This window comes from Bipolaris oryzae (assembly GCF_000523455.1).
Source record: "Bipolaris oryzae ATCC 44560 unplaced genomic scaffold scaffold_128, whole genome shotgun sequence".
Lineage (NCBI taxonomy): Eukaryota > Fungi > Ascomycota > Dothideomycetes > Pleosporales > Pleosporaceae > Bipolaris > Bipolaris oryzae.
Window position 1 is genome coordinate 46943 of NW_006911404.1, and position 25270 is coordinate 72212.

General features: G+C 52.2%; 10 protein-coding genes across 10 annotated transcripts; 4 read left to right on the forward strand and 6 right to left on the reverse strand.

The window, feature by feature from the left end:
- Nucleotides 1-73: 73 nt before the first annotated feature.
- Nucleotides 74-1204, reverse strand: COCMIDRAFT_102292 (uncharacterized protein; the record flags this gene model as incomplete). Its single annotated transcript, XM_007692418.1, has 1 exon — nt 74-1204. One exon carries the CDS (start codon nt 1202-1204, stop codon nt 74-76), a length of 1131 nt encoding a protein of 376 aa, XP_007690608.1.
- A 511-nt stretch (nt 1205-1715) lies between these two features.
- COCMIDRAFT_7609 (uncharacterized protein) lies at nt 1716-2945 on the forward strand (the record flags this gene model as incomplete). Its single annotated transcript, XM_007692397.1, has 1 exon — nt 1716-2945. The coding sequence occupies one exon, from the start codon at nt 1716-1718 to the stop codon at nt 2943-2945; it is 1230 nt and encodes a 409-aa protein (XP_007690587.1).
- Nucleotides 2946-3922: 977 nt separating this feature from the next.
- On the reverse strand, nt 3923-9274 carry COCMIDRAFT_7610 (uncharacterized protein; the record flags this gene model as incomplete). Its single annotated transcript, XM_007692398.1, has 3 exons — nt 3923-4716; nt 4767-9127; nt 9210-9274. The coding sequence occupies 3 exons, from the start codon at nt 9272-9274 to the stop codon at nt 3923-3925; spliced, it is 5220 nt and encodes a 1739-aa protein (XP_007690588.1).
- A 2180-nt stretch (nt 9275-11454) lies between these two features.
- Nucleotides 11455-12902, forward strand: COCMIDRAFT_28570 (uncharacterized protein; the record flags this gene model as incomplete). The annotated part of the gene is made up of 2 exons (XM_007692404.1): nt 11455-11662; nt 11695-12902. The coding sequence occupies 2 exons, from the start codon at nt 11455-11457 to the stop codon at nt 12900-12902; spliced, it is 1416 nt and encodes a 471-aa protein (XP_007690594.1).
- Nucleotides 12903-13358: 456 nt separating this feature from the next.
- COCMIDRAFT_102346 (uncharacterized protein) lies at nt 13359-14254 on the reverse strand (the record flags this gene model as incomplete). Its single annotated transcript, XM_007692419.1, has 6 exons — nt 13359-13410; nt 13488-13625; nt 13692-13712; nt 13767-13809; nt 13885-13965; nt 14179-14254. 6 exons carry the CDS (start codon nt 14252-14254, stop codon nt 13359-13361), a joined length of 411 nt encoding a protein of 136 aa, XP_007690609.1.
- Nucleotides 14255-14589: 335 nt separating this feature from the next.
- COCMIDRAFT_7613 (uncharacterized protein) lies at nt 14590-16453 on the forward strand (the record flags this gene model as incomplete). The annotated part of the gene is made up of 2 exons (XM_007692399.1): nt 14590-14733; nt 15047-16453. The coding sequence occupies 2 exons, from the start codon at nt 14590-14592 to the stop codon at nt 16451-16453; spliced, it is 1551 nt and encodes a 516-aa protein (XP_007690589.1).
- A 439-nt stretch (nt 16454-16892) lies between these two features.
- Nucleotides 16893-18604, reverse strand: COCMIDRAFT_7614 (glycosyltransferase family 22 protein; the record flags this gene model as incomplete). The annotated part of the gene is made up of 4 exons (XM_007692400.1): nt 16893-17826; nt 17876-18003; nt 18061-18440; nt 18496-18604. 4 exons carry the CDS (start codon nt 18602-18604, stop codon nt 16893-16895), a joined length of 1551 nt encoding a protein of 516 aa, XP_007690590.1.
- A 1291-nt stretch (nt 18605-19895) lies between these two features.
- Nucleotides 19896-20454, forward strand: COCMIDRAFT_102375 (uncharacterized protein; the record flags this gene model as incomplete). The annotated part of the gene is made up of 2 exons (XM_007692420.1): nt 19896-20057; nt 20107-20454. 2 exons carry the CDS (start codon nt 19896-19898, stop codon nt 20452-20454), a joined length of 510 nt encoding a protein of 169 aa, XP_007690610.1.
- A 761-nt stretch (nt 20455-21215) lies between these two features.
- On the reverse strand, nt 21216-22293 carry COCMIDRAFT_28574 (uncharacterized protein; the record flags this gene model as incomplete). The annotated part of the gene is made up of 3 exons (XM_007692405.1): nt 21216-21827; nt 21907-22089; nt 22165-22293. The coding sequence occupies 3 exons, from the start codon at nt 22291-22293 to the stop codon at nt 21216-21218; spliced, it is 924 nt and encodes a 307-aa protein (XP_007690595.1).
- A 766-nt stretch (nt 22294-23059) lies between these two features.
- Nucleotides 23060-25182, reverse strand: COCMIDRAFT_102295 (uncharacterized protein; the record flags this gene model as incomplete). The annotated part of the gene is made up of 4 exons (XM_007692421.1): nt 23060-24272; nt 24326-24821; nt 24876-24935; nt 24987-25182. The coding sequence occupies 4 exons, from the start codon at nt 25180-25182 to the stop codon at nt 23060-23062; spliced, it is 1965 nt and encodes a 654-aa protein (XP_007690611.1).
- Between the last annotated feature and the right edge of the window lie 88 nt (nt 25183-25270).

Sequence of the window (25270 nt, forward strand, 5' to 3'; positions counted from 1 at the left end):
GTATCATGCCCCAAACGCCTCAAAAAAAATGCCAATAACAAACATCGTCCTATGCACATTCCAACAGCCCCATCTACTTCTTCCCCGCCGCAATATCCTCCAACGCCTTAAAAACCGACACAGCACTCTTCTCCACCTGATCTCTCTGAAACGCCGTCATCTTCCCTAGCACATACTTACTCACAACATTCGCATCCCTACTCTCAGGCCTCCCAATCCCAACCCCGACCCTCCACCACTTCACTCCGCCAAGCTGCTGCTGACAACTCTTAATCCCATTATGTCCCTTTGCGCTCGCCGCCCCATCCCTAATCGTGACTTTCCCCAGCGCAGATTCCAACTCATCATGCACAACCACCAGCCGCCCCTGCAATCCGTTGTCCCCAGCCGTCCGCCGTATCTCGCGCAACCACTCGTTGTACGCACGCTTGACGCCGTTGCCGCTCACGTTCATGAGGCTGGCGGATTGCCAGAAGGTCCAGTCTTCGTAGATGTCGCTGTCGGTGGGGACGCGGCGGAAGCCCGTGAGGCTGAAGGCGAGGTGGGTGGCTTGTGGCCGCGATACGAGACCTGAGAGGCCTTTTTGGAAGGGAGTGTAGTTTTTCGCGTGAGAGAGGTATGAGGTTACGATGTGGCCGGCAGAATGTAGGGTGTTGGCAAAGGAGGGGCCTGGGTTGCCGATTGAGGCGACGAGGAGGGGGTAAGCGGTTTGGGCGGCGGGTTTCGCCATTAGGGATTGTGGGAGGGTGGGGAGATGGTGGGTTTGCTTTGGTGGATTGGGAGAGGTTTGCTTAGTGGTGGATTCGACGTCCGTATCAGTGGGAGTGGGTAATGCGGAGTCGTGTCGTTGTTTCTTTTCTTTGCGCTTTTCTTTGCGACTTTGAGATAGCGGTTGTGGTGGAGCAAATAGGTGGTCTGGACAGACGCTGATTGGGTGTGGTATTTGAGTCTGATCAATGTCGAGACTGGAAATAGTAGCAGCGAGTTCAACTGCCTGTTTTCTTTTCTTTTGTTCGTTCTTTTCTCTGCGGATTTGTTTGCGTGTCTTTTGCGTCTCGAATTCGCTGCAAGTATCGCTGTCGTTATCGCCGTCTTCTTGCGCTAGAATTTCGGTGTTTTTGGCTTCAGCTTGCAGATCGGTAGCAGGGATTAACGGCATTGCTGTAGGGCTGGCCACGTGCACACGTGTGCGCGCGTCTGGCATTTCACCGAGGAGAAGTGAAAGCGGCGAAAGAGTGGTAAACTCTAAATCAGCACGGCGAGCGAGCCCTTTGTACTTATAAAGTACACTATCAAACAGTTCCTTAGTTCGTCATGGCCAGCACTGTGAAGCGTATTGCACACAGCCACATTTTGGAGTCATAGTGAGTTGATTGGTAAGGGCGCAAAGCTGACGGCCTTGCGGCAAACCGCCCTTTTCGCAGCTAATCTCCAATCTGACATCATTAGTGATTTACGAGCAATGCTTTCGCAAATTTCATCTGTGAAATAGTGACTTTGGACGAGAATCGGACGGAACAGATCGCGCATCTCTTGGCGCACATCATCGTTCAGGAACAAGGGTCCGGAACGGTCATCTTACGTTACTACACGACCGTGAGTCGCCACTCGCGTGTGCGCTGCTACTTTTGTTGCAGTCACCACTCGGAGGACTACTTACTTCTGGATAATTTTTTTTTCGCCATATTGGCATTCCGCCCATTTGAAGCCACAAAATGTCCGGACGCCAGGCAACACCACCGCGAGTGACTCGCTCAGCGGGTAAACTTCCGCCGAATCCTCCTACTCCAGAGCAGATCAGACGCATGGAAGAGGCTAGATTGAAATCAAAAGCTGCTGCGCAACAAGCACAATCATCGTCAGCGCCCAAGACAGGCGAGAAGCGCGCATACTCGTCCATTACAACCTCACAGACTCCATCCACAGTTCGAAATGCCGCCGCCGCATCACCGCAGAAGCGCGACCAGAATGGCTTCATACAGCCTCCGTCGAACGACTACATTCAGCCCGCGAAGAAATACGCCAGGTCAGACTTTATCGAGTATGACTTTAGTAAAATGACGGATACAAAGGGTGGTTTCTTGAGCACGACGGATGACCCACATAACAAGGCCATGTGGAAGGGGCAGCCAAAGGAGGAGCAGAAGCCCGAAGGCATGACAATAACGGAGTGGGAAAGGGAGCGTATAAGGCGAAAGCTACGCGCAAACAGAGCGGGACCCTACGAACCCGGTATCTCCATCCTGAACACTGTCAACGGCAAAGAAGAAGACGAAGAAGCTGCCCTCCTCGAAGCCGCCGAAAACGCTGAAATCGAAAGCGGCACCTTCAAAGGCAAATACGGCGATGGCAAACGCGATATCAAAGGCAAATGCCGCGAATGCTCCAGCCTAGAAATCGACTGGAAATGGCAAGACACCTTCTCCATCTCCGTCTGCAACTCGTGCAAAGAAAAGTTCCCCGACAAATACTCGTTACTCACAAAAACCGAAGCCCGCGACGACTACCTCCTCACCGACCCAGAACTCAAAGACGAAGACCTCCTCCCCCACCTCGAACGCCCCAACCCCCACAAACAATTCTTCCACCCCATGCAACTCTTCCTCCGCCTCCAAGTCGAAGCCTACGCCTTCAGCCCGCAGAAATGGGGCTCCCCCGAGGCCCTCGACGCCGAGTACGCAAAACGCCAAGTCATCAGCAAAGAGCGCAAGCAAAAGAAATTCCAGAACAAGCTAGAGGATCTCAAGAAGAGGACGCGCGTCGAGGCGTACAAGCGAGCAAGGCTGGCGGGAGATAGCGATGGAGTCCAGTTCGGTCAGAGGATCAAAGGCAGGTTCGATCGCCATGAGCATGAGTGGGGGAGAAGCGTGCTGGATCCTGAGACTGGCATGACGAGGAAGAGGTGTGAGGAGTGTGGAATGGACGTTGAGGAGTTGGAGTTTTAGAGCCGAGAGGGAAGTGTCGATGTTTGCTGTTGTTTGTTGTTTTGTTGATACCCCTAGATATATATGTATAACTGTGCTTTTTGATATAAATTTATACAAAATAACGTTGTGATGATGATGATGATGATACTATATTGGCTTTTGCCCCACATGAAGTGCTGACTCCACCGTTCCCCCTCGTATATCCCACGTTTACAGTATTCGAGATATGTGTGTAATTCTCGTTCCACAACCTCACCTAACCTCTCTATAATCTATTAGTTATCAATTTTTATATGATAATATTGTTTCTAATTTTACAATTAGTCATCAACAACGGGCCGGTAACTCAGTGGTAGAGTGTAGGACTGCAGTTCTCCCAAAAACCGTCTTCCCGAAGTCACCGGTTCGACTCCGGTTCGGCCCTTGTTTTTTGTCTTTTTTTTTGCTTCGATATTAATCATCACTTGTTGCTTGGCTTTGTTTGTACAAGACAACTTGTGCAAAAATCAAAGCAATTTAGTTAGGTTTTTTTTGTCACTATGATTCTCTCTCTCTCTCGCAACATGGTTCTTGAAGTACCAGTCTTCCACATGTGCATTTGGGCATATCGAAACATCACAAACAACTAGCTGGAAACAAGAATCACAAAAGCATCACTCACATGACGAATCAAGTATACGAACGACGTATTTTCATTTGCATTAAGCTTCTCTATGTACAAGACTTTGATAGCACTTGTAACATTGTCCAAGGAAGCAGGGACAAGAACACCACCCTTTCACGCCACCCACGACCGTATTGACACAAATTTCTAGAGAAGGGGGGGAAAAATAAGAGAAAGAAAAACTAGAAATGCCAAAAGAAGCCACCCATTTGATTTGCTTTGTGTCACCACCGATCCCTTTTAGGTTGACTCCCCTCCCCACGTTTGCGAATAGAAAAGAAACGACACATCGACTTTTTTGTTCTCTGACCTTTGGAGAAACGAGAGTTGATCACTGAGTATCGGCAGCAGTTTGATACTTGGTTTCATATGCCGTCTTGGCCGTGCTAGTCAGTGATGCGAGTTCGCCACTGGTTTCGCACATGGAGCGGAAGGAGCCGCCGTCTTTGCGGACGAGATCGTATGGGTGGCCGTACTCGAGGATCTCGCCTCGGTCGAGAACAAGGACCTTGTCGTAGTCGATGATAGTCTGAAGACGATGCGCGATTGTGATGGTTGTGTTTTTGATCTGGCGGATAGTCTCTTGGATTTTGGCGTCGGTGGCGTAGTCAATGGAGGCTGTGGCTTCGTCCATGAGAAGGACCTTGGGGGCTTTGAGGAGTGCTCGGGCAAGGCAGAGGAGTTGGCGTTGGCCTTGGGAGAGGTTGGAGCCGGACTCTGAGACGGGAGAGTTGAGGTTCTTGAATGGGTTCTTGTTGTCGGCTTCCATGGCAGCTTGTGCTGCTACGTCCTTTTGGTCAGCAGCGTGTCCGTTGGGCATTATCACTACCGTATCATCCTGAGTCTCGCCTCGGTCCCAGTCGCGATTCGCCAGGATGGAACCAGGGTTGGTAGTGGCAGCACTGTAGCTTCCATTCACATCCGCAGTAACGGCGCCGGTTGTGGGGACTGGAATCTGAACAGCACCAGGGTGGGTGGGTTGTATAGGCGTTGAAGTGCCGGATGTAGGCTGTGAAAGTGACGATATAAGATTGACCTCGCGCAGGGCTGTATAAATCTCCTCATCGGTAAAAATTGAGAAAGGATCGAGATTGCTTCGAATCGTGCCGGTGAACAATGTTGGGTCTAGATGGTGTCAAAAGATGCAATCTTCAGAAAGATAGAAGCCAGCTTACCTTGTGGTACCATGACGACGTTCTCGCGCAAGTCATGAAGGCCAATCAACCCAATGTCGATATCGTCGATCAAAATTTTACCCTGCTCAGCCTCCAACGCTCGGAACAATGCAAGTGCCATAGAACTCTTTCCAGCACCAGTCCTGCCGACAACACCAACCTTCTCTCCGGGTTGGATCTTAAAAGTCAAATTCTTCAACACAAGATCAAAATCACTCCGGTATCGCGTGCTGTAGTTGATGAACTCTACAGACCCCTTGCTTGGCCAGTTAGAAGGCGGTCGGTTGGCTGGGATGACTGAAGGAGCTTCTTGGTCTACATCGAGGTATTCTTTAACACGCTCGACCGAGTTCATGTTTTGCTCGTTGGCGGAGTAAAGTCGCACAAACCACAGCACGTTCTCGGTAAACGTAACAGCGTAGGTAAGTGCCAAACCAGCTGCACCTGCATCGATGCGCCCAACGCTAAGGACGACAAAGGCTCCAGAAAAGAAAGCAACCATAGCGCCAACCACGTCTACGCGGAACGCGAGCCATCTGTTAGCGGCCCACAGATAGATGAAAGGACGATGCTGAGTATTGATCTTGTTAAGGTTTTCGCGAATGAAGCGTCGCTCGTCACCATAGGCTCGAATGGTTGTCATGCCTGATAGTGTCTCGCCGAACTGCTGATAAAGGGGGCTTCGGTGCACGGATTCTAGTCGCTTCAGGTCGCGCGAGGAATTGATATAGAACCTGCCGATCATGAAGTAGAGAATGGAAATGAAGAATGCTGCAACCAAGAATCCAGGCGTGATAACCGAGATAAGAACGACAATGGTAATGATGGAAGCGAAGCAATGAACGACGCCGATAGCCACCGGCGCCACTTCTTGATCGATAGCCTCGATGTCCTTTGAAAATCTGTTCATGAGTTGACCGAGGGGGGTCTGATCAAAGAAACGGAACTTTGCATGCGTGACCTTTTGGATCAGGCGCTCGTGCACTCGTCGTGATGCTGCCAGTGAACCACCGAAAAGGAAGCCCTCACGCAGGAACGTGATCAGCATGAAGACAACTCCCAAGATGGCGTAGACGCCAAGGAAATAGAGAGAGTTAACCTCTGGGTCAGAGGCCCCGAATGTGGTCTGCATGGCGTTGTATGAGTACGAGGGCTGCTCCGGTTGGCTGAAGAATGGAAAGTTCCAGCTGCAAGTACCACTGTTCATGCATGTTCCGACACCACTCAGCGTTGGAGCATGGGTGACAGGTGAGCGATGGTGGTTGCCATTTACAGCATAGCCCTTGTCTGCGTATGCGTTTGCCCAGGTGCGAATCCACAGGTTTGTAGAGACGGAAGAAATCTGTGCTGCAACAAAAGCGATGGTGGCACCAACCCAGTAGTACCACGGGCCCATAGCTCGGAGATACATTATGATGATACTTAGTTTCACGCCGCCCTCGGCTTTAGTCTCTTCTTGGCTGTTGCTGGCTGGCACCTTCTTGGTGTCAGCCTTGCCGTTGAGAGTGGTGTTAGCACTGTCAGCCTCGCCGTTTGCCTCTTGGTCACCTGAGGGGGCCTGAGATGGAGGTTTCGATGCGCCACGTGAGGCAGGTCGTGATTTAGTAAGATCTTCAGTGAGCTTTCCGGAACTGATGACTTCATCTGCGGTGCCTTGTGCAATTATGCGGCCGTTTTCAAGTACTACTGCGAATTCGGCATGGGGCAGGCAGAGACTGACGTTGTGCGTGACAAGGACACAGGTTCGGTTTGCCATGAGTCGGCCATGGAGGGCATAGTGGAAGATCCACTTGGCAGTATGAGCGTCAACTGCGCTTAGGACATCGTCAAGGAGAACATGGCGGGCTTTGCTGTACATTGCACGAGCGAGTGAGATGCGCTGCTTCTGGCCTCCAGAGAGGGTCACACCTTTTTCGCCAACAATTGTTTCATCACCACCATCAAGAATTTCAAGATCTCGCTTCAAACAGCAGATATCAATGACTTCCTCGTAGCGCTTCTGGTCCCATGCGCTTGCGAAGACAATGTTTTCTTTGACGGTGCCATTGACTAGCCAGGCTTGCTGAGCACAATAAGCTACACTTTCTGTGAGGCCAGTCTCAGGATCAGGGGTAAGATCTTCTCGGCTGATTCCTCCAGGCAAATAGACTTCGCCCTTTAGCTTTGTCATCTCACCAAGCAGACCCATGAGCAGGGAGGTCTTTCCTGAACCAGTTGGACCGACGACAACATTGAGTTTGCCGGGTTGAAACTTTACGTTGAGATCGATAAGCTTAAATGCATCTGCAGCAGCTTGGTCTGTCATGTCTGTACCACCCCAGCTGAAGGTACCATTCTCGAATCCAATCAAAGGCTGGCCATTTTCATCCTTCTTTTGAGTAATGAGCTGCGAATACTTGTCTGTCTCAGGCTCCATCAGGTACTCCTCAATACGGTCAACCGATACCTTGGATTCTTGGACGTGTGCAACCATATCTGCAAGTTGATCCAGAGGAATCCTGAGAATCTGGAACAGTGAGAGAGCGGTGAAGGCGACTGATGGAATCAAGGCCTTGTGTTCAATGTTGGTATAGACCAAGAAGGACAAGAACGTGATCAAAACAGGAGAGCCCGACCATATCGTAGCGGCCACAGCCCAGAGTATGTAGCGACGGCGCAGGTGCTTCAGCTCAATGTATCGTTTCTCGTTGACCAGTCCGATAAAGCGCTGCTCCCAGGCGAAGAACTTGATGATTCGAATGTTGGTTAGAACCTCGTTGGTAGTGTGGATTCGTGCATCGGTAGCGGCGAGAATGAGCTTTTGGATCTTGGCAAACTGTCCAGCGACATACATGTTGACTGGAAGGAGGAAGATCATCATGCCGATACCAGCAATTGAGCTGTAGCCCAAAATGCGGTAGAGCAAAAACACGGCGACAACGACTTGAACAGGTGTATTTGCCCATAGGAAGTGTAGATAGGCGCATATCTCGCTAACTTTAAAAGCGTCTACAGCCATAAGGTTGATGATGGCACCGGTGGTGACCTGAGCGTCAGATCCTGAATATGCTTCGTCCTCGTCTTCATCGTCAGACGTTTGAGACTTATTCTTCTTCTTTTTGCCAAAATTGAAGATGCGCTTCAACCCCTTGGGCTGCTCATCCTCCTTATCCTCCTCTTGTTGCTTCTTCTTCTCTTCACCCAGCACCTTGTCAGTGGTAGCTCCCGCCCTGCGTTTCAAAGCTTTTGCGTAAATTTCCCCAATAATGACGGCTCGTAACCGAATGCAGATCTTACGGCCGAGCCAAAGTGCCTGTCCATCAGCCAGCGCTGAGAGAGAACCGGAGACGAAAAGTAGGATAACATAGAACCATGCGGCATTCGCCGGGGTCTGATCTGGTTGCTCAACATACTCGAGGATGACTTTTAAGAGTAGTGTAGGCGCAAAAGTGAGGAAACCAGAGATGGCAGCCCACCCTGCTTGGATAAGCAGACCGCGCTTGAAATGCTTCAGGAGGTGGTAGGCCAAGCTTGAAGTCTTCTTGACCTGGCGGTATTTTGCAATGACGGCTGCAGCCTTGTCTTTTGAAGGCAGATTCCAAACGTCTGAGAGCTCATATGTCTTTTTGTATCCTGTCCAAACAATGGGGTCGACCCAGCTGAAAGTGGCCAGGGAGAATACGCTAGCGATAGGTTCCCGCGCTGGGGCAATATCTCCTTCGTATTCAAGATGTACAGTTTTGTTGCCTTTTCTGGAGCAGAGCGCGATGAGGAAGAGCAGCGAAACAAGCGTGAAGTCGCCAATCATCAACTTCTGATGCACAGTCGATCGGGGGTGGATGATTGCCGATCGGAAAAGCAAGATGCTGAAGACCCATTGGCAGCCATAGATGAAGGCGGTATGGTACCAGAGGGGTGGGAAAGAGAAGCGACTGGTGCTGGAAAAGAGCAGACGGAGCGAGGCTAGAACAGCAACATAAGCCCAGACAGCGACACTGGCAATGGCGGCAATCTTCGCGTGGGTGCCCCAAGCATGAGTCACGAGTATGGCGATGTGCAGACCCAGCTGTGCGAGAACTGCGGCTTCTTCTAGGACGACAATGGTCAGTTGTCCGCGGGGCTTGTCGGCGGCGATTGTGGACATGGTCTTGACGGGGCGGAGGGCGAGGTCTTGCTGCCGGTCGAGCTCGTCGTGGGCATCGTCGTCGTACTCATCATCGCCGTTGTAGTTGGGGCTTCGCAGAGACCAGGGATTAGTGGCATCGTCGAGGGCGCTGTATGCGTGGTAGTATTTGGAGGCAGTCGCAGCCGAGTAGAGCTGGCGCAGCAGGAAGAGGAGCGATATGACGCAAACAATGAGCGGGAATAATGTCTGGAGATAGCTGTGGCGCGCGTCAGTTTTGGCGCCTTTTGTTCGTAATGGTGGTGGTGGTGGCGCATAGCCAAACGGCGGCTTTAACGTACTCGCGCTCGAAACAGGCCGAGAAGTCGTCTATCCCCCAGAGCGGGCCTTTACAGTGGGCAAACATGATGTCGGCTGGTGTTGTACGAGGCCTGCAGTGCGCAGCGGCGACAGTGGTGGTGATGGGCGTGTCCAATTGCGCCCAGGCCTCGCGCACTCGCTCTCAACACTCAGGCTCGCGCTCGTTATCGGCGAGCGGTGAAGCGCATCGGAGGGCGGCAGCGTGACTCGACGGATATAAGCAGTAGTGATGTCGAGGTGCTCGGGCTTGGGCGGCGGTAAATAAACGACGGCAGCAATGCCTCTGGGCGCTGAGATGCACGGTTGACGCGGTGGTTGCGAGGAAGGGTGTTGCCTGCTCGACTTTCCCGCACCTTTTGCTGCCGTGACTAGTCGCCCCAAAAGCCTTTCGGCATGCGCACTGACGTTGAGGAGCGCGAAGGCCGTTGGTGATGTAATCCGGCACTTTGACCGATCATGGCTTGGCGCCACACGAGATCCGACGCCTTCTGCGCATATACGCCTGAGCCAATTGGCCTCCCTTTACACCGGACGACAGCAGCAATCCAAGTGCCAGAGCCACCGGACCAGCCGTGTCACCGTCGTTGGACGAGTAGATGATACCGTCAAGCCATCGCTACTACTGTTGCAGGCCCACGCGCAGCCGAGGCCACTCCCATGCGCCCTTTTGCATGTGTGTACGCTCTCGGCCGTCCTAGTACTACGCATACTTACGGCCAACTCCGGCGCCCCCAGCGGTTGGATGCAGCATCGCCCTTGTAACCATAACGGCCTTGTCCAACCACCATGATCGACTCCATCTAGTCCCTCGTCTCGCATCGCCCGCCCGCTGGCAGACGGTACCTACAGCAGCCAAGCAAGCGGTAGTAGCGGCCCACACGCCACGGTGGGACTGCGTGATCCATTACCCCACAACTTAGCCCCATCTGCAGCTCCTGTATAAGCATCCCATAGCACCTGTGACGCCGCCTGCAGTATCTGCTCTACCAAACCCACGCCTCTTCATCTAGTCATGTCCGATTCGAGTGAGACGTGTGTCCCTGGATACCCTCGTATCTCTTGCTGTGCTGTGCTGAACATTCAGTACACCACCTCATGTTGTACCATACACCAACAGAGTCGGACACTTTCGCTCGTCAAACAACACCAAAAGAAATGGGTGAAAACAGAGTAAGAAGAAAAGGCTATGCACTGTGTCTTGCTGACAGCAAGACTGAACTTCAAATAAGGCGACAAACAAAGAATGCGACCAATCGGGACGCGACGGCACATGACTGTATCTTGGCAGCCATGACCTTCCATATCGTAGCATTGGTCACCTCCATCCCACAGCTCCTCCACAAGTACTTCTGCCTCCGCATCTCACATCCACGTACTGGGCTTAGCTGGCGATCCACATCCGCCAATTCATTTCGATCGTCAAAGTTTGTTCTATGACAAGCCTATAAATGCTGCGTGGAAGATGGGACATGTCTCCGGCTTATGGAGCCTTGGGTTCAGCCCACGGCGAGGCTTGGGGCTTTCCTCCGCCTGTTCTGGTAAACAAGAATTTCGTCCACTATTTCCAACAGACGAGTTTTTGTAAGCACGGCGCATTCGCCATTGCGCAGTCTTTCATTTCCTTCGAATCCTATTGTAGTTGCTGCCAAGCAACTCAATTCGATCAAGCAGGCCTGACTCGCAGCCTCTATCAGCAATGACCCATAGTAAGCTGACAATACCGTCCATGTACCAACAGGGAGCCACACGGCATTGGGCCTCTCTTTCTCGTTGTAAGCCGGCAGCTCATTTGTTAGGTACTAGATGGATTACTGGGTATGATATCTACAAGAGTCTGGAAACGACCTTCATTATTCGAGAAGCTGGTGTGTTCCTATTATCATGACTCACGTCCATTGTTAAACTTCGAAACTCACTTCATGCGTTTTGATTGGGATTGTCGCGAAGATTATGCTTAGCCATCACAGTCATGACGACAACGCACTAAAATCTCATCAATACCGTAGCTCGTCTTTCAATAACCCGCCTCACCAGGCTCTAAATTTGACCGGTCTTTTCCCCTGCGTCTCCGGATATTACAGCCCTAACGCAAAAGATAATAGGGATTAGGATATAAACTGCCGCGAAGGCACCATCTATCACACCACATCAGCCACTGCTTCCTTGCCACCTACCCATTGTCACTCATTCATCCTATATATTTTTCCTGATAATATCTACTCCATAATGCAGCATTCACCTGTGCTTGCCACGGCACTTGTTGCCTTTTTTGGCCTTTCATCTGCTTTGGCCCTCCCTTCCAACATTGATGCTCGCAACATCATCAAACGCGATGTAGCAATCATTGGTGGAGGCTCCGCTGGCATTAACGCTGCCATTCAACTCAAGGACGCTGGCAAATCGATCATTGTTATTGAGGCCCAGGAAGCTGCAGGTGGCCACACACACACACTTATATTGACCCAGCCACTGGCTTGAAGACAGACTATGGTGTCGCCATCTGGCACAACATTACAACTGTCAACCAGTACTTCCAGCGCTTCAATATTCCACTGGCCCCTGCATCGGTCGCAGCTGTTCCAAGTGTCAACATTGACTACACGACGGGCGCTATCCTCAACATTCCTGCTGACCAGGCGCCTACTCAACAAGCTATTGGTCAAGCACTGCAGAAGTATGCGGCCTTCCTGTCCAAGTACCCCCAGCTCGCGGCTGGCATGTTTCTACCCAGACCTGTGCCCCAGGAATTGGCTATGCCCTTTGGTCAGCTGGTCAAACAACTCGGCATCGATGCAGCTGTCCCAATCTTCATCCAACTTAACCCTGGCCTTGGCAATCCCCTCACTGTTCCCGTTGTCGAGATGGCCCGCGTCGTTGGCTTATCCTTGATCCAGCAAATCGGTGCCTCGAGCTTCGTCACAACCGCACGCCACTACAACAGCGAGCTCTACGAAAAAGCCAGCGCCGAGCTCGCCAGCAGCAACAGCATCCTGCTCTCTTCCCGCGTCGTCGCCTCAACCCGCAAGCAATCCGGTGTCGAACTCGTCGTGAAGACCCCTCAGGGCATCAAGTACATTTGCGCCAAGAAGCTCCTTCTCGCCATCCCCCCTCGTCTAGAAAACCTCCAGGAATTCAACCCCACTCAAGCTGAGCGTAGTGTCTTCAGCAAGTGGCTCAGCACAGCCTACTTCACCAGCATCATCTCCAACACAGGCCTGCCCCCTACCCTGCAGGTCAAGAACGTCAACCCCTTGAGCCCGGTCGGCCAGCCCGATCTACCCAGCACAATCTTCGTCTCACCCAACGGCATCCCAGGTCTCTCTACCGCCTATTACCAAACCGAACGCCTGAGTACCCCAACCCCGCTCACCGACGACGACGTCAAGGCCCGCCTCATTGCGGACATCAAGCGCATTCAGACCGTCAACCGCGGCAACGGTTCTTTTACTCAGACGGAGCCAAAGTTTCACGCGTTCAAGGCCCACAAGCCTTTTTACCTACAGGTCTCGACTGAAGATATCCTGGCCGGCTTCTACGATCAGATGAATGCACTGCAGAACCAGTTGTCCACGTTTTATACGGGTGCGGCGTGGAGGGCGCATGATAGCAGTATGATTTGGGAGTACAACAAGCAGGTTGTTGTGCCTATGTTGCTTAAGAGTTTGCAAAACTAAAGTTGCATCAAGGCACCCCTCTCTTTTTTTTGGCATCTACGCAGTCGATTGCGGTTCTTTTTTTCTTAGGGCGAGAGCATTTTTCTATTTCTCTTCTCAAGATCGAGAGTTGGTAATGATAGAATGTATGATTATGTGGTATGATCTACTTTCTACCATTCATAATGGTTAATTGATATCATTTTCATCACCTTTTTCGCAATACTAAGATGTGAAATGCGAGAATAAAAATCTCATGTTCGGAAAACTGATAATTTTCGTCATGAGCTGATCTGCTATCCACCACTTCGGCTTAATAAAACAAATACGTAAGCCACAGTTTTGATCTGACGTGAGAATGGATTGTCGCCAAGGAAGAAAACAGCCACATATAACTTCCGAGAACTACATACGTGAAATGAAGAACTAGAGGCTTTGATGACTTTGCGTAAGCAAGACTAATGGTGATTTCCCTATCTACGCACGAGGCTTGGCTACGGGGGTCCATGGGGAATACTTGTTCTTGACGCTATTTATAAAGTCAGCAAAAACAAGGGAATCCCTTACAAAAGATTGCAAAATTGGAGGTGGGAATCTAGAACGTACGTGCTGTAAGGCTTGTAACCGGATCGACTCCAAGTAAGGGTAGGCCTGTGCTCCTTTGGCTCCCAAACGCGGACCTGACGCTGCAGAAGCGGGTCTACGGCTGGTGACTTGTCTACCATGTATGACATCCAAGCGTGCCTATTACAATCCCCCAAAGTCAGAAGATGCATCCCTCTGCATGATTAATACTGAGAGATAACGTACCATCCGGGTTCGATCTGAGAACTATACAATCGCACGTTAGTATGTATACCACGGCTTATCCAGGCGAACACTCACGGATCAAACTCCTTGTCCTTGTAGTCTACCCAGCGTGTTCGCACTATCCCATGCAATTAGCTACCATTGTTCCTCTTCCTGCGGACTCCCCGCCAGTCGAAATAATGGCAATTCTTACGCGGCAGCTCCTCCTCCAGATTCTCAAAGTACTTGTTGCCGTATCTATCCGTGCCAATCAAGGTTCCGGCTTTGGTATCACCTGCAATGCATCAGTCCCCCCACGTTCTCTCATGTCCAATTGCACAGACAGCCGTGTGCGGAGAAGGCGTACCGATATTCTATTACGAAGGAGAGGCGAATCCATCAGTTTATTTCTCGGGGAGGAGGCAATTGAAAGGGGGGGATTTCATGAGCGTACCGCCATTTGGTGGGCATAGTCCTAGGGCATAGTTAGTGATGATGCTACTGGGACAATGAAGCGAGGATAGAAAGCTTGCCTTGATTCCGATCCGGCGCAGGTTGCGCAGTGTTCTCAGGAGCGTCGACATAGCGGCTGTGGTGCGAGCTGGTTGATGATCGCTGGTTGCCCGCTCGTCGGACGTCGCTGAGGCGCGATTGATGATGCCAAGACCGGCGCTCGCGCTATACCTTTTTCTCAACTAGCGCGATAGTGTCCTTCGTTTCCTAAAGTGCATCCGATGTTGATACTTCGAGACTTCAACGTATCTCGATTTTTCAACAGTGTGCAGCAAGGGTTTCCGGGACGATGATAAGTCGAGGCTTGTTAAGAATTCAAGCGCCCCGGATTGCGGGCAAAAGAGCTTTTTGTCTTCCTGGCAGATTGACCAAGACAACAAGGAGGTATTCGACTTCGACTGCGGGAATGGCACCGCAAGTACCGCAGAGCCAGGCCGCGATACTGGCGACAATTACATCGGATCTGGACAAGATTGCTCCGAGGTTTGAGATGCAGCCTGAGCGGATTCAGATTATTCAGACGCCTGCTGAGTTTTATCAAACGCTGAAAGTAGGTTGATGTTTCCTCTTATGTTCATCTTTAACTATCAAGCATCTACTATGTGCTCGATCGTTTTGTCATCATCTGTTTCATACTCTTGTTTCTGAAATTTTCTATAACATTAGAAGACCTGTCTCCTTGGTCATAGGACTCCTTGAATGTACCTCCTATTTCTTGAATGTCAAGAAAATACTCTCAAAGTTGAGTGACATGGCGATATCCCATCTGTATCCGATTCGATAAATTTAGATAGAATATCACGGGAAATACATGAGAGAGCACGACTCAACACTCACATTCCAATCCCACTAACCCACCCCAGGACAAAATCTCAAAAGCCCAACACAGAATCTACCTCAGCACCCTCTACATTGGCAAAACAGAACACGACCTCATTAGTACCATCCGCGCAGCCCTCCTCAGAAACTCCAACCTCCACGTCTCATTCCTAACAGACGCCTTACGCGGGACCCGAGAAACCCCGAATCCATCCACAGCCTCTCTCCTCGCCCCTCTAATCACAGAATTCGGTCCTCAGAGAGTCCAAATTCGCATGTACCACACGCCCAACCTCACGGGTTTGCGTAAAAAATACATCCCCAAACGAATCAATGAGGGTTGGGGCCTCCAGCACATGAAACTCTACGGCGTCGACGACGAAATCATCATGAGCGGTGCGAATCTCAGCGAAGACTACTTCACCAACCGCCAGGACCGCTACCATCTTTTCCGCTCTGCAGAATTGACCGAGTACTTTGCCAAAATCCACGACGGCGTGTCCGCTCTGAGTTTCGACATCCAGCCGACTGACGCTCCTGGCGCAGGCGGCTACAGCATGACCTGGCCCTCTTCCAACGCCGGTCCCAACCCGCTCGAAAACCCCTTTTCGTACAGAAAAGCAGCCGAGAAGCATCTATCGCACCTCCTCACGCCCTCCAACTCCCCTTCCCCCCAAAAGCCCCTCTCAGAGACAAGCTCCGGATCGACAGTAACGACAACAATCCACCCCATCCTCTCCCTCGTCCCCCTCCTCCCATCCTCGACCGAACTCCCCGCCCTAACCTCCCTCCTCAACACCCTCGCCCACACCCCATGCACCTGGACCTTCACCGCCGGCTACTTCAACACAACCCCCTCCTTCCGACGCCTGCTCCTCGCCACACGCCCCGTGCGCGGCACAGTGCTAACTGCGCATCCGCACGCCAACGGCTTCTACGGCTCCAAAGGTGTAAGCGGTATGTTACCAGCTGCGTATACGCATCTAGCGAAGACGTTCCTACGGCAGGTACGGGTAAAGGGGCTTGGCGAGTCGATTGTGCTGAAGGAGTGGAAGAAGGGCGTCGTGGGCCAGGAGGGTGCGTGGACGTATCATGCCAAGGGGATTTGGGTGGCGCTGCCTTCTTCTTCTTCGTCGTCGTCCTCTGAGTCTCAGTCTCCTTCCACGGCGCCGGCTACGGGGAACCAGGGTGAGACCGACAACGACCCGTGTCTGACGGTCATCGGGTCCTCGAACTACACCAAGCGCGCGTACGAACTCGATCTCGAGGCTAATGTTGTTATTTCTACGACTGATCCGGGACTGAGGCGGCGGTTGGGGGAGGAAGTGAAGTGGTTGGGCGAGCATGCGAAGGCGGTTGATGAGAGGGAGTTTGAGAGGGAGGAGAGGAAGGTTGGGATGAATGTGAGGATGGCGATGTGGGCGGTACGGGTGCTGGGTGGGGCATTGTAGGTTATAGTAGATGGAGAGAGAGAGGGAGGGAGTCGTGTCTAGGTCGTGGATTGATGCTTCTTCTTCTTCTGCAAGAGACGCAGTGTAGGAATATGTATTATTAGTCAAACCCACACAATCATCACACAAAACAAAAGATACGGAAAATCAGATTCCAGACGTTGGGATTTCATTCCCTACCATTATTGAGTATTATCCATGAGCTATGTAGCGGGTATCTAGATATGGGGCATGAAAACGTGCAGTAAGAAAAAGAAAAAGAAAACCAAGGCGAAAGTTGACAATTCTCCGCGTTCCCAATAGATTAGTGTCTACCAGCCACTATGAAATCCTGGAAATACCTAGCCCCCATATAGCATTGAGCCTACCAGACCACCTCTACACTCGCATTGATATCATTTCATATCATGTATCGCGAGAGTAAAATGGCTGTATCTCACTAGGAAAGGGTCGAGCAGTTGCGAGTGGCCTTCCACACTACCAGGCCTCGATCACCAATAACACGATTGATGGTGTTCCAAACACCGTCGTCAGCGAAATCCATGTCGTCAAGGTTGAGGTGCTGTCGGTAGCTCCACACTTCTTCTAATCGAACATCATTCTGCTTAGTTGCATCTTGGTATGGCTTCAAGAAATAGGCGGACCGTGGTGCTACAAGATACGTAGCACCTTGATCCTCAACCCGTGGGGGTTTTCGAGTTCGACAAGGCGGTAGCGCTTCCTTTACTCTTTCAAGCATCTGCTCGCCCGGGCAGCCCATCAAATCCACAGTCTTAAGTTCTTCGTTCTTGCCATTCAACAACCAGGTGGGCGGACTGTAGGTTTTCCACCAGAAGGCATGACTGATAGTTTCGTTGGTCTTGGCAATGTTGATCTGTACGGGCACGATGCCGCCTTGATGATACACGCCCATCAATAACCCCAAGGTTACGTTGAAGATGACCCACGTCGCTATCCAAGGCTTTTTGAAAGGCGGGTTCGGCACGCGTATCGAGGACAGGACCAGAGGTACTGCGGGCAACAAGAAGCGCGCCTCTTGGTGTGGGAAGATGCTGAGTAGAGCGACACCAGACAGGGCCGATATCAGGTTCATGGTGATGTGCGCTTTGCGCAAGAAGAACATAAGTGGAATGGCGGGCCCGAGTAGTTGAGGGAGGTTGACCAGCAAGTGCTGGTACCGCGGATGTATGCCATGCTGGGCAAGGTTCTCGGACTGGGAGTTGTAGAGAAAGTTGTTGAAGGGCGTAATGACGGGGGCAGTAAAGACTTTTGAAAATGTAAATTCGCCTGGGGTATAAAAGGCCGTGTCGATACACACGGCAAGGAAGACTGTTGCAAGAGCAAATGTAGCCAAGAAGACTAGCGAAAACGGCCTGCGAATGTTAGCATGGTCCGAGTGGCGCGAACGAGGGGTAGACTGACTTGCGCTGGAAGTGCGGTAGCAATGTTGTGGCAGGCAAAACCAGAAATGCTGGAAAGGTAATGCGATTGAAGATGCCGACGACGGCCATGAAGCCCAAGATGGACGAGGCTAGTATGCCGGAGCGTTTCTGCAAGTCTGGTTAGCTGCATATGCTAGGTGGGCGAGGGGCTGACGTAGCCCATACCTTATCGCCAGTGATCCTTTGGATCAAAACCAAACTCCAGAGCACCAATAATGTTTCGAGGCTGTTTGAAAACGTATGCGTCTGGAAAGTCCATGTCACGTACGAGGATGCGACCAGGACCACGGCGATGCGTCGGGCGCGGGGCGACGCGACCAACTCGTGGATTGCCCAGTCCTCCATGACGACGCTCAATGACAGCATGAGTACGCGTAGTGTCCAGTAGACAACAGACGGCGAAACGTCATATCCAGAGCCCTCCCATAGCCAACGCAGAATATACATGGGCCAGCCGTATGCAAGCCATAATGGGAAGGTGCTGCGGATGGGGTGGTTCGAGGTGAATTCCCATGTTTCGTGGACGGGGTAGGAGAAGACGCGTCCTGGTAATTGTCAGCATGAGGGGCCACAAGTTTGCGTAAGGCAGGGCAAGCATACCAGCAACAACCTCTGGGCCCTGGAAGTTCTCGTCAGGGTGCAGGTAACTGGGCGACAGGGCAAAGTAGATGCGGACTAGAATAAGGAGAAAGTAGACTCTCCGCCACATGATGGCAGCAGTATGGGGAAGCCGGAGGGTGTAATGGCCACGTCGCACAAGGGCATGTCTTTTGTGGTGGAGTGATTGTTTGCGCAAAAGTGAGGCCAACGCATGTTTTAGTGCAGGCCTATGTTAACCAAGAAGTTGAATGCGGATAAGGGGGAGCCGACTGTCATAATTGGTGCAAGGCGTGAGTGTCGTCAGGCCTGGGTCTTGGAGTGCAAAGACGGTCCGAGTCCATGGAAGACTGCAGAGCAGAGTCGCGAAACGAGACTGCTGTCAGGCGGCTTGATCAGATGGGCCAGTGGCTGTCAGGCAGTCAGGCAGCCAGCTCGCATCCTCGAGGGCAGCCTGCGGTGGGGAGCTAGATACGGCCAGCGCCGTCACGTGGCAGAACATCAGTGGTGTGCCTGCTCTGGTCATGGCCGGGATCCTGGTGTATGTATACAGATGAACACCTGTTTGTAGCATCATGTGTGGATGGGCGTCTGCAGGGAGACAGTTGGCTTCTCTGTGAACGACTCAAAAGTAGCACGATCGACGCGTTCGTCATGGCGGGACGTCACTCAATGGCAGACATGTTCAACGCATACAGACGCATGTACATATGCGCAATACATACGCACCTAGACACATGAGACGGCTCCCGGTATCCTTTCTTTTGGTTGCGCCATTCGACTCCAAGACTCGGCCTTCTGGCTACTTCTACCGGCCCCAGTACGGCCCATGTATCTGTTCTTGTCGTCGCGCGGAGAGGGAGGGGAGACCCCTCATCCATAGGGCTCCGCTGGCTCCAGCGTCACAGCACCGTGCAGCCTGCGAGCATCCGCAGACGAAGCGCAAACCGAAGCCGCTTCGAGCAGTGATGCACAGAGACAAAGGCCCAAGTGCGTATCAAAAGGCGCATGCCGTGTGAATGGTATCAAAATCGACAGTCTTCCCTTCACGCATGATGAAGTGTGGCAGGGGCAAAAGGTGTCTTTGGCGACTGCAGCCTTGCGCTTGGGCCTGATTGGGACGGGCTTGGCCCTAAGCTCGCCTCTGGCTGGCGGCGCGGACGGGCGACCATCGCAGTTGCCTTTCTCTTACTTACTTGCCTCTCTGTGCGCAAACCTACAAACACTCCGTCTCTATATAACCCCCCGCCGTCGCCTTCTTTGCCTCTCCCAACACCACCCCACTTGCTCCGACCAGTAGCCCATTGACTTCTGGCCCTGCGCATTCCATCTCCATCTACCCCAGCCACAGCTTACCCCACTTACACGTCGACTCTACACCACCTCCCCCGACGCCTAATACAATGGCTTCCACTAATGCCGAGGGCGTCAAGCTTATCAGCATCACCACCTCGGATGGCGTCAACATGCAGGTCGAGCGCCCCGTTGCCGAGCGCTCCATCCTGATCAAGAACTTGCTCGAGGATCTCGGCGGTGAATCCGACGAGTCCATCCCCATTCCCAACGTATGTCACACTACCACCTGCCTAAGCCACCACCGCTGACAGCTGCCAGGTAAACGAAGCCGTGATGAAGAAGGTGCTCGAGTGGTGCACCCACCACAAGAACGACCCGCCCGCCACCCAGGACGACGACTCGGACTCGCGCAAGAAGTCGACCGACATTGACGAGTGGGACCAAAAGTTCATGCAGGTCGACCAAGAGATGCTCTTTGAGATCATCCTCGCCGCCAACTACCTCGACATCAAGGCCCTCCTCGATGTTGGCTGCAAAACAGTCGCCAACATGATCAAGGGAAAGTCGCCCGACGAGATCCGTAAGACGTTCAACATTCAGAATGACTTCACCCCCGAGGAGGAGGAGCAAATCCGCCGAGAGAACGAGTGGGCCGAGGACCGCTAAGAACACAAAAGACCAAGTCGCTTGACTGCATCTTCCTTACCTCTTGTAAGCCTCCCTATCGACAGTCGCGGCGGGTAGGTTCGGGCCATGCGCTGCTATGAGTGGGTTTGTCTCTGGCGCAGCGGAGTTTGACGGTTATGAATCATTTCTATTTTCCATGGGTGTGACAAGGTGACGCCCTCTTGGTAAACATCACTAGTGGCCACTAGTCGGTTATAAACAGGGAGGGTGCGGGCTCACTGTCTACTACATGGACATATCTGCATCGTTTGCAGTTTTGATTACAGGTAGCTCAATGTAAACAACAAAAGTCCACCGTACTTGTTTGTAGTATGTTTTGTCTTTGTTCGTGTCGTGACTGTGTTTGTCCATCTGCTCACTTTACCTCGGCCTTGAGGATGACGTGATTTGTGGTTTGACATGGTGATGATAATTGTCAAATGAACAAATTGGCACCCCATGAAAACCGACATGACTCACAATGTAAGCCAAGGGGGGGCAAGATGTACATTTGGAACGCAAGACAAGAAAAGCAAACATATGAACAAGCAAAATGTTGAATCTCGTTCAAAACGTATCCCACTCGACCATTTTTTTCCATCTTTCTATACATCATTTCCCCCCTCCATTTTTATATCGTAGAGAAGGAAAAAAGAAAGGAAAAGAAAACGCCATATCAATCCCTTCATATACATACATACACACACCTATTTTCTGTCTTCTCTCTCTCTCTCTCTCACACACACACACAAACTTCTTACTTACCACCCCCTCTTCGCAAGCTTCTCCTCCTCAGCCATGTTACTGCAATTAATGCCGACCATGGCCTCACCCAAATCCATACTAACCTCCATCAACACCTTGGGATCATTATAATGCGTAACCGCCTGCACAATCGCCTTGGCCCTCTTCGCCGCATCCCCGGACTTGAAGATGCCAGAGCCGACAAACACGCCATCGCAGCCCAACTGCATCATGAGGGCCGCATCCGCGGGCGTCGCCACGCCACCGGCCGCAAAGTTGACAACGGGAAGCCTACCGAGCTTGGCCGTCTCCTTCAGCAGCGCGTAGTCGACCTGGAGTTCCTTGGCATACACGCGCAACTCCTCCTCCGACATGTTCTTTGCGCGGGCGATTTCCGCGTTGACGGAGCGCATGTGGCGCACGGCTTCGATGACGTCGCCCGTGCCGGCTTCGCCTTTTGTGCGGATCATGGCGGCGCCTTCAGAGATGCGGCGTAGGGCTTCGCCCAGGTTGCGGCACCCGCAGACGAAGGGGATGCGGAAGGGGTGCTTGGAGACGTGGTGCAGGGCGTCGGCTGGGGTGAGGACTTCGGATTCGTCAATGTAGTCTACGCCGAGGGCTTCGAGGATCTAGTTGGCGAGAGGAGGGGTTAGCGAATTGGGTCTGTTTTGGGGGGGGGGGATAGATGGAGGGGGAGGATGGGTTTACCTGGCATTCGACAAAGTGGCCAATTCGGGCTTTGGCCATGACGGGGATGGTGACTGTGTCCATGATTTCCTTGATCATCTTGGGATCGCTCATGCGTGCTACGCCGCCTTGAGCGCGAATGTCGGCGGGGACACGCTCGAGGGCCATGACGGCTGAGGCTCCTGCCTCTTCTGCTATCCGTGCCTATTCACACAGTGATGTGGTTAGCCAGACTGTTCATGCTGAAATCTTAACCTGTGGCAAGGCAATTGGACATACTTGCTCAGCATTGACAACGTCCATAATGACTCCGCCCTTCAGCATGCGTGCCAATCCGGCCTTGACGGCAAAGTTGTTCTCGCCATCTTGGGCGCGGTTGCCATTGGTGGTGGGGAGTTCAGTTGCCATTGTATCGTTTGGAGATAGAAGGAGAAAAAAAGGTAACGAGAAGAGAGGAATTGAATCTGACAGTGGGGTGATTCACAAGAGAAAAAGAGGTATATAAAGAAAGAGAGAAAGAAAGAACTAATTAGTAGTCAAGTAATACCGCCCAAGTCCAAAATAGGCAATTGAAGTCGTTTAGGAAAGTCTCAGGTAAGATCGTGAGTCAACGTCGAAACAAATGTATTACCTGTACATGTACCCGCGGGCATCGCAATATTTTTTTGCCTTTCCAAGGTCCCTCTATCCCGCCATCCTTAGCACAGCTCGGAGCTTGCCCCGCCATCACCCGCGGCCTTCTAGACCCCACCATGCGCCCTTTGACACACGCCCTGCTCTGCCCGTCCAATCACGCACTCTGCCTTGCTGACTGCCATGGCCGTGAATTGCCGTCGTGGCCTTGGGCCACCGGAGTCCGTCTCTCTCCAAGAGTTCATGGTGCGGTACCGGACTGGAGACATTGCATACATTACTGCGGAGATTAGTGTACACCTAGTAAACTCACCTGATGACCTTTCGGTCCGAGTGGGTCGGTGGCCACCAAAAGACCCTGGACGATGCTGCAGAATATCAGGGCCCATGCCTACTCCATGCCTAGTATGTATCGCACCAACACTACACCTGTGGAAATCTATGTGCGTGTGCTAATGCTAATGCCGAGCCGCAGACTAGGTGCACTGGCTACCTGGTTGTCCTCAAGACTATCTTCCTGATTGCTTGTTACACTACTTCTCTAGTATGGTGCCGTCTCGCGCTTCAACCACTCCAATGTCAAGGCGTCGTTCTCGAAGAACTTGCTCGTCTTTTCATAGACTTCCTTGTGGTAGTCATTGAGAAACGCCTTTTCGTCCTCGGTGAGCAGGCTCATGTCAACCAAGTTGCGGCAATGAGGTGTCATTGTCACATGCTCGAACCCCAGATACGGCTTGTCGCCAAATTTGTGTTTGGTTTCGACTTCCTTGACCATGATCATATTCTCGATTCGGATTCCGAACTTTCCATCCTCGTAGTATCCGGGCTCGTCGGACACGACGTTTCCGACGGCCAATGAAACCTCCGAATATTGCACCCTTGTGCCGATCCCAATCGGCCCCTCGTGCACATTGAGAAACGACCCGACACCATGTCCTGTGCCGTGACGGTAATCAAGACCCTCCGCCCACAGAAATTGACGAGCCAACGAATCCAATGCGAAGCCTGTCGTGCCCTTTGGAAACTTGACGCGCTCCAGAGCCATGTTGCCTTTGAGCACCAGTGTGTATGCTTTGCGCTCCATGTCGGTCGGCTCTGCAAAGTGCAGTGTCCGTGTGGTATCGGTAGTGCCATCACGATATTGCGCTCCAGAGTCGCAAAGGTAGATGGCCTTGGGGTCAATGACTGAGCATGCACCCTTCTCTGGCTTGTAGTGTATGACTGCCGAATTGGGGCCTGTTGACGAGATGGTGTCAAAGGAAAGACCCATAAACATGTCGTGCTTCTTGCGAATCTCCTCCAGCTTGTCAGCAGCATCGACTTCGTCCAGCGTAGCCTTCTTGTTGATCAGCTGGTCCTCTAGCCAGGCAAAGTATTCGCTCAATGCAGCTCCGTCGCGGATATGACACTGTCGCATGCCTTCCAGCTCGACCTCGTTCTTGACTGCCTTGGCATCTCCGACTGGACTCCGCGTCTCCTCGACCTTGTCTTCACCACCGAGGGCCTTGTTGAGCGCCCATGAAGCCTGGTTCGAGATCAGGAACTTCTTGGGTGTAGTGTCCTTTTCGCTTGTTGCAGAGAGCTCTTTGCTTAGTGCGGTGACATCGCCAAAAATTTCTTCGTATGGACGAATGGTGACTTTGTCGCCCAGGTGCTTCTTGACATCTTCGGGTAGCTTGCTATCGTCGACGTAGAGCGTGGCGGCGGTGGGTGTGATGGCGGCGTACGAGAAGAAGACAGGGTTGTAAGGAATGCTGTGCGACGTCAGTTTGAGAGTTTTTTTTAACTGGCTTCATGGCACACGCACTCGCTCCCACGGAGGTTGAAGAGCCACGCGACCTCGTCAAGCATGGACATGACAAAACCCGGGCTCTTCTTCTTCTCCAGTTCCTTTCGCAAATCCTCAATCTTGTTGCTGAAGCTCTTGCCAGCGTATTTGTCGGGCTGAACAATGACTTTTTCGCTTGGGCGAGCTGGTCTCTCTGCGCCCCATACCAAATCGACCAAGTTCTCATCAACAGCCTTGTATTCGCCGCCCTTCTTCTTGATCTTTTCGGCAAGCTTACGAGCGGCTGCTGCCGTGACTACACTCGGGTCGACGCCAACAACCTTGCCCCCCTCGGCCTGGTCCGCAGTCCACTCTTGGATGGTGGGCACGTCCTGTATGCCTTGTTTCAGCAGCTCCCAGTTGCTGTCCAGCTGCTTCTCAGCCTGGTTGAAGTAGCGTCCGTCGGTCGAGAGGGCTGCCTTGTCGTGTGTAATGACTGCATAGCCAGCGGAGCCAGTGAAGCCACTGATGTATGCTAGGGAGGGTCAATGGGGTGGGATACGACGAGTAGCGGGGGTCCTGTTCTGACCTCGGCGGGCGTCACACGGGGCAATGTACTCGCTCTGATGGCTGTCTTCGGATGGCACCACTGCATGTTGTCAGTGACCCATTTGCAGCCTTGTTGGAAGCGCAGGCGTACTGTAGATGTCGACATTGCGCTCCTTCATGAGCTTGCGGAGCTCTGCCAGCCGGTGGGAGGTATCTACTTTGGCCATGTCGATGGCACGCAGGGCTGCAGAAGCGTGAAGATGTCTGGTGGAGGGGAATGGCGACTTTGCAGCTACATATGCAGCAGCTATCGCGTGGGAACGCCGTAAGATACGCGGCAAGAGCATCAAGGAGTGGCACGTCGGTTTGCGCCGATGGTCAATCGGTACATGCACGCCACCCCGCCAATCTCCAGCCTACAGCATCAGCTTACAC